The sequence below is a fragment of the Notechis scutatus genome, chromosome 1 (genome assembly GCF_049901735.1).
Source record: "Notechis scutatus isolate UNSWTSFEM ecotype Mainland chromosome 1, rNotScu1.2, whole genome shotgun sequence".
Taxonomy (NCBI): Eukaryota; Metazoa; Chordata; class Lepidosauria; order Squamata; family Elapidae; genus Notechis; species Notechis scutatus.
Window position 1 is genome coordinate 319,874,989 of NC_142009.1, and position 7,818 is coordinate 319,882,806.

At 37.6% G+C, this 7,818-nt stretch overlaps 1 protein-coding gene across 3 annotated transcripts in view; it reads left to right on the top strand.

Moving 5' to 3' along the window:
* The window catches only part of MIS18BP1 (MIS18 binding protein 1), a 47,569-nt gene extending 40,439 nt beyond the window's left edge, over nt 1–7,130 (top strand). For all 3 annotated transcript variants that reach the window (XM_087952469.1, XM_087952467.1, XM_087952468.1), the window contains exons 14-16: nt 422–497; nt 3,586–3,643; nt 6,527–7,130. In XM_087952469.1, the coding sequence (XP_087808595.1) occupies nt 422–497; nt 3,586–3,643; nt 6,527–6,618 (226 nt within the window). In that variant the 3' untranslated portion in view covers nt 6,619–7,130. The remainder of the gene's footprint in view (nt 1–421; nt 498–3,585; nt 3,644–6,526) is intronic.
* Nucleotides 7,131–7,818: the final 688 nt, after the last annotated feature.

Below are 7,818 nucleotides of genomic sequence, written 5' to 3' on the forward strand. Positions count from 1 at the left end.
CTCTGGATAGATTCTATTCATTATTTTGAATGGTAAAAGTAACTGCCGTTTTATGAGCAGAACTCATCCTAGGTTCACTGAGATCATTGCTGACAAGTGTGTAAAATTCACACATAAATAGTAAATACACTGTTCCAACAATAAAGATAGGACTGAGTCAAGCAACAGGGAGGTTGGATTATGTGGACATTTGAGCATTGTGGAATATGCTGTTTTGTGATGGGTGGGCACATGCAGGAAGGCAAATACCAAAAAGAAGGATAATTAGGAACAGATTCTTAGGAGGGTGGTAAGAATAAGCAGCTAGTGCTACTACAGCCTGACAATAAGCAAATTAGACCTTGCTTCTTGGGAGTAAGTAAGTAAGTGAGACACATTCACATACACTGATTCTCCATTTAATTTTTTTATTTTATTTTAGGGAAAGCTGTGAAAAACATGTTTTCCGTATGGAAAAAAAAATCAAAGGCACACGGCTGGATATAAGGAAGAAACCGGTAATGCCTTTCCTTCCTTTATCACATATGAAGACAAATTAGATTCCTGCATCTTTTAAAAAATAATTTCATGCATTTTCCTTATCTCTTTGAGGGGATCTAAAGCTATTCATAGGACCGGGTTATTTTCTCGGTAACAATGCATATTTTTTTCTGAATAAATAAAAATAGTTGTCAAATCCACTTCAGAAGCAAACAGCTTTGACTTCCGGTTTGCAACCTTTCGGCGGCGGCAGGGATTCGCGACCGCGCGATCCCTGCTGCGTTCACCGCCAAGGTTCCCCGATCCATTTGGATCTGGGGGATATAGCTGCCCCGCAGAGGCAGCTGAAGACGGGGGATCCGGCAAGGGGTTTGGGGGTGTCGCAAACCCCCTCCCCAGCCGGCTAAACCCCCTTTTCCCGAGGCGGAGGAACGGCAGTCAGCAATGGCCGCCACGAAGAAAGCTGCAGCCGGACAAGCAGGTGCAGGAGGGAGGAAGCTGAAAGAAAAGTGAAAGTTGATTCTAACCGGGACAAGACGGGAGAAAATGACCTGGAATCTTGAAGGCTGCTAAGTATATATTGTTCCCTGTGAGAGTTTTAAGCTGCGAATATTCTAAAGGGGAAAGTTTTTTCTTTGTTCTACTCTCCTTCCTAAAGTGACAGCGGAAAAAAAACAAAAAACCTTTTTGGCTGTGAGTGGGAAGGGAGAGTGAAAAAAAGAATCAGAGCAAAATTTGAAAATAAGAAGATTGCCTAGAATTACAAAGAGTTTAAAAACTTCCAAAAAATATATTTGAAAAGGATTTGTGATTACTTTAACCCCAGAAAGAGAAAGTGAAGAAGAAGAAGGTATCTAAAAGAAATAGTCTGTTTGGATTGTTTGGTGACTTTGGAACCTTTGGAAATTACTTCTGATTAAATCATCTGGGTGGTTGTTTGGAAAAACTTTTTCTCTACACAATGGCATCATCTATGGATGAATTGGAATTTATATATCAAAAATTTGAAAGAGAAAAACAAGGAGGGGAAGATGGTCTTGACACTATTTTTCAATACTCAGAAATGGCGGTTTATACATATGTGAAGCAGAATGAGGATGATGGGGACAAAGAAGAAGGAGAAGCCATCTTTGATGAACAAATGACTTTGACTGGAGAAGAGAAAAAGCAAGAGAAAAAGGGAAAAAGGTCTTTAAGATCTGGAAAAATAGCCCAAAAAGAGAAGAATAAGGTGAAAAGGGGACATTATGTTAAGAAACAACAGAAAGGGGGAAAGCAGAATAAAAGTGAGGTGGAGAGACAAAGGGGTTAAAGAGGACAAGGAGAAGAAGAAACAAGAAAGAAAGGAAGGGATGGGAAGTCCTAATGGTGGGGAGCAAGATGTTAAGAAGCAAATTTTTTTTAGAGATAATGGATAAGCTTTATGGTTAAAGGGATTCTAGAAAGGTACATAAGATTGCATTTTTATACTTGTATTTAGAAGTAAACATAGAAAATTAGAAACAATATGTAACCTAAAATGTGATAAAATATTTAACATAAATTAGTGAAATTTTTGGTTAAGAAAAGGGAGTACTATGTAAGAAACATGATTCAAGATTGTGATGTGGGGGGTGTAATAATCTTTGAAAAGCATAAGTGTTCCCACAAAGGCATGATATTTAATTGAAATGGATAAAATGTTTAAGATATAAATGATTGTTAATATTAATGATTAGAATATGGTATACTAGCGAAATTTCTTGTGAAATGATAATTGAAGTAGAAGAAGGAGGTACTTTTTAATGAAATAATGAGCTATAATATATGATGAGGGATATAATATATAACTATGGAAAATAGGGCTCCCATAAAAGTATGTGATTTAATTGAAAAGTAATGAGTTAAATGTTTAAGATATGAATGAATATTAATACTAATGAATAGATTTGTATTATTTTTGATAATATAGTATAATTTTAGAATGTACCAGACAGAATCCCAATATATGTCATGTGTTTTATATTAAGTATTATAAATGTAGGGGAAAGAGATAAAGGCATCATACTCCATATAGTGTACAGGAGAAGTTTTTTCTTTTTTTTAAAGAAGGAAAATAAAGGGCTGGCTGGAATAGAACAGACAAAGAATAATAAATATTATGATATGAATTGAGAGGAGATAAATAAAATAAAATAAAATTGAGAAAATTTAAAGGAAAGGAGAAGACATATAGAAAACTGAAAATGTTAATAAGATATGAAATGGTATGTAAAATGAATATGAATTTGAATTTGTGTCTGTACCAAGAGTTTTAACCCGGGACTAAGCAACTTTCAGATAAGAGATTTTTTATGCTTTTATGTTTTGTTTTATGTGTATCTATGTATTGTTTGTCTTGAAAATAAAACTTGTTTTTTTTTAAAAAAGAAGCAAACAGCTTTATTAACAGCTAAAAATGGGAAAGGGAACCCGAAAAAAATTAAGAGCCATGAGGCGGTCAAGACCAAGAGCCAATTAAGTTTCTTAATTAACCTCCACGCAGGACCTTTGTGGTTCTGAGGTGTGTTGAATTGACAATTCGTAAAGCCATTTTCCAGTAACAAGCTGTTATTTTCTAATCACAGCCTTGAAAAAATAATCCTCAGCTGGTTACCTACTGACTAACCTAATCTAGAAACTTTAGCATCTCTTTCCTCTGTCTGCAGGGGTGTAATTATACTGTTTTGGCCGAACCCCTTCCTCTGAAAATCACTGGCAGGGAACTGGTTCGCTGCGACTTTCATGTGGGCCTGCCCACCCCGCCCTGCACTTTATCTACCTTTATCTTCTCAGCTGATTAGCACGGCACAGTGGATTGCCACTTCTCAGCTGAGTTACTGGAGTAGTGTGCGTGAAAATTGGCCGCGCACAAAGTGCATGATCACCAGTTGTTAAACCGGGAGAATCCCACCTCTGCCTGCCTGCATATAGTAGCTAGGAACATAGCATGCCAGGAAAGCTGGAGCATAAAATGTGCATTCCGTGGCTTTATCGCATCTAAACTGCAGTCTAGTGTTCTTCGCTGGCTTGTTTGTTTGTCATGAACCTTTTCTACAAGTTCTTTGTATCTTTTGTTTCCATCAGGCTACGACAGTGTTCACTACTCCCATATCTCGAAGAACAAATGTCTTTAATTTTGAAGGTAGGCCTGTTTCGTTTGCTTTATACCAGGGGTCGCCAGCCTTTTGGATCTCAAGGACCACCAAACTCATAATTTGAAATCCCAGGGATCACTAACTGGTCCTGTGGGAGTGACCTAATTTGTGGGTGTGGCTTGGTGGTCCTGTGACTGGCTGGGCATGGCTTGCATGTAAATATTACAAATATTTATATAAATATTGAATTTTTTTTATAAAAAAGAGCAGCTTTTACTCAATCAGGCAAAGCAGGCAGGCAGATTGAGTTGCTCACAGAATCACAGATTCATTCAGAGATCTATCTGCTATCGGCTAGCTCAGTCTGTCACATAAAATTTGCTTGCAAGCAAACTCATCAAATTTGCTAGCAAGCAAACTCACAAAATTAACTTACAGCACACCAGGTATGTAAATATTGAATTTTTAAATAAAAAATAGCATCTTTTACCCAAAATCAGGCAAAGCAGGCAGGCAGATTCAGTTGCTCACAGAATCATTCAGAATCATTCTTCTACCATCAGCTAGCTCAGTCTGTCATATAAAATTTGCTTGCCATGAGTCTGGACTGAATAAGAGAACCTTCAGTCCTAAGGGAGGTTCGGCTGTGCTTAAAAGCAGAGCCGAAGATCTAAAGACTAGCTAGAAAGTAAGAAATCCAATGATTTCCTGCTTTCTAGCTAATCTAAATCTCCAAGCACAGCAGAACAGCTGATGGTCGGAAAAAGAAAAAAATAGCAATTTAGCAGGCAAGTTTGCCGAGTAAGGAATGAGTGGGCAGGGAGGGTTATCACAGGCCATGTGGGCGGCACAGCCTTGTGTTTCTGCACAGCCTGGATTAATTGCTTTGGGGAGTGTTCTGGGGGTGACATTTCTCTGTGGCCCACCAAAATTTTCTCACAGCCCACCAGTGGGCCACGGCCCACCGGTTGGCGACCACTGCTTTATACAACGTTGGCAGGATTTAGGATTAGACTTTGGAGTCCCCAGTATGGCACCATCAATGCAGTTGGTCCTTGATTTAGAGTTATTTGTTTAGTGACTCTTCAACATTATAATAGCATGGAGAAAAGTGATTTACAACTGGTCCTTGCACTTACAACTGTCACAGCACCCCCAGGGTCACATATTCAAAATCCGAGTGCTTGCCAACCGATATTTATCACAATTGCAGCATCCTGGGTCATGTGACCTTCTCGGGCAGCTTCTGGCAAGCAAAATCAATGGGGAAAAGCCAGGTTCATTCAACCACCACAGGATTCATGTAACATCTGCTGTGATTCACTTAACAACCATGACGAAAAAGGTTGAAATTGATTGTGGTTCACTCCTTGCTTAGCAATGGACATACAGGTCCCAATTCTGGTCATTAGCTGCGTTCTATCTGTATGGCTATGATGGTGCTGAGTTCTTAAAAGAAAAAAGAAAAAGAATTTTAAATAATGTAACAAAGTTGGAAAACTGCAGATTGCAAAATAAACAGTATTTCATAAATACAGATATATTATTAATAGGCAAACATCCTATTTGTTCTCAACATTCAAAATGGCTCTGACAATCCAAAAAGGCTAGAGACCTATGGGTTGGATAATCACAAGAACTTCCTCATTATCATTGCCAAATGAAGAAAAGGAAGTTCTTGGTCTTACATACAGTAGAGCCGTGGTGGTGCAGTGGTTAGAATGCAGTACTGCAGGCTACTTCTTCCTGCTGGCTGCCTACAATTTGGCAGATCGAATCTCACCAGGCTCAAGGTTGACTCAGCCTTCCATTCTTCTGAGATCAGTAAAATGAGGACCCAGATTACTGGGGGCAATATGCTGACTCTGTAAACTGCTTAGAGGGTTGTAAAAGCACCGTGAAGCAGTATATAAGTCTAAGTGCTAGTGCGATTCCTCCTGTGAGGTTTCAAAGAAATTTCTGTGCACGATATGAATATGAGGGTAGTAAAGGTAGTCCTCGCCTTATGACCTCCATTGAGCTCAAAGTTTCTGTTGCTAAGTGAATTTTGTCCTATTTTACGATCTTTCTTGCCACAGTTCTTAAATAAATCACTATAATTGTTAAGTTAGTAACACAGTTGTTAAGTGAATCTAGGCTTCCCCATTGACTTTGTCAAAAGATGATCACATGGTCATAAATGAATCGGTTTCCAAGTGTCAGAATTTTAATCATGTGATCATGGGAACATGGCACTGGTCAAGTATGAAAAACGGTCATAAGTCACTTTTTTCGGTGCCATCGTAACTTTGAACAATCATTAAAACTTTTGTAAGCTGAGGACTACCTGTGTCAAACGAAGGGCTACAAAGGAAGCCATCTGTTGCATATATGAGTGATAGTGCAGCATGCAGTAATGAACATGGCATGTTTCAGGATTTGTAATTTTGAAAGTATTTTCTTCTGCACCATTCATTTGCAAACCTTAACATGAAGCCAGCAGACAAAGTAGCTCATGAGGTTTAGTGACTGCAGAGTTAAGAATTAGTTCCAGATTTAGGCACCCAATTTTATTTTCCCCAAGTATATTTCCCAGGGTGGGAAATCTCAATTTTAAATGAAGATATTCAGAAATTGAGATCCATAATTATGAACGCTTGATTGCCCCACACCAATTACAGAGGTAATCTGCTTTTGTGGACATTAAAGTCATTTCTGTATAATTGTTAAAAGGTAAATTAATCAGTCCTGACTCCTGGGATTATGAATATCTATGCATATGGTTTCTTTTTAACTTAGTTGGTTTGCAGTGGGTTTTCATGCAGTATAAAATTTATCTCCAAGATCTGTTGAGCTTTTCATGTTGGCTATAAGATTGTATCTGAGGATGATATTATAGGGGACCATTTTGGATACTACCATCCCTGGGTTTTTTTCTTACCTTGCCATAGATGCAGCAACTTCTGATGGAGTGAGGAATCTCTTTGAAGTGGAACAAGGAATGCAGTCTGATGAAGAGGAAGATATGTATTTTACCACATAGCCACCTGATCAAGGCTCCAACTCCATAGATATAGATGTTTTTAATGAACTGCAAACAATTGAGTTTTGATTCCAGGCTGTTTTGAGATGAATTGTGCTGTTCCATAATTCTGTACTCTCAAGTGTTCAGAACAGAGAAAAATCTACCACACAAACTTAACTTTCTGTTTTAGAAGTTGTGATGCAGATATTATGTAAAGAGATAGCTGTGGTAATTACCTTTTTAGTGGAAGTAAAATAATGTATTTAAAAGTTACTTGTGCGATAAATGTCAAGAGTATTGTTTGTAATAGCAAGAATCTATATTTTCTGTTCAGCAGTGCTTATGTATTTTTGTATTAAACTTGCATAGTACCTTTTAAATGTTTTTGGCCTTTTTAATTTGGCAATTAGAGTGTAACTGGATACATAACTGAAACATGTATTAGCCCACTCTATGGTTAATTTGTGTCTGGTATGTTGTGTGAACCAAAATTAATGAGTTCAATAAATCTGGAGTAATGCATTATGTAAACGCAGCTACTCTATCAATGTATAAACTGATAGTATAACTCTTCTGAACTTTCTATTTAAGGCAATAAGGTTTTCTGAAATTCTGCTGACTCTTCTAAGTCAATAATATTCATTACATATTTTATAACACACTGATAACTCTCTCCCCAGCATCTGCATACATATTACATTTTTTAAAAAAACACTTCAAAAAATTAGTATATAGTACATTTAAACCACAGTGACCCATTGTCATTGTAGGCAGTGGACAGGGACGAGGGAAAATAATAAGAATAAATTCTGTCATTAAACTTTTTCTCATGGTAGGCCTACTGAAAACAATTTTACTGTACTATATTTATGAAGGAATATTACTGCTGGAAATCAGTGTACGTTTAACACCTGTGATTGGCTCTCATAGGAGTTATTTGAAGTGCATAAATAACTTTCTTTCATGGTAAAGAAAAACTTTCAGTGATAAAGTAAGACAAATGTTTCCAAACAGTTAATTACCAGGCTAGGTAACATCTTCAACGGAGTTGAGGAGGTGTCAGTGCTCTGTTTATAAGGGCTTCAGGTGTGGGTTTGTCAAATGTGATGGGTCACTTGTGTATAATCTTATCACAAGTTCCATCACAAGACTTACTGATGACTCACAACTGACCCATCACAAGACAGACCCACACCTGAAGCCCTTGTAAACAGAAGA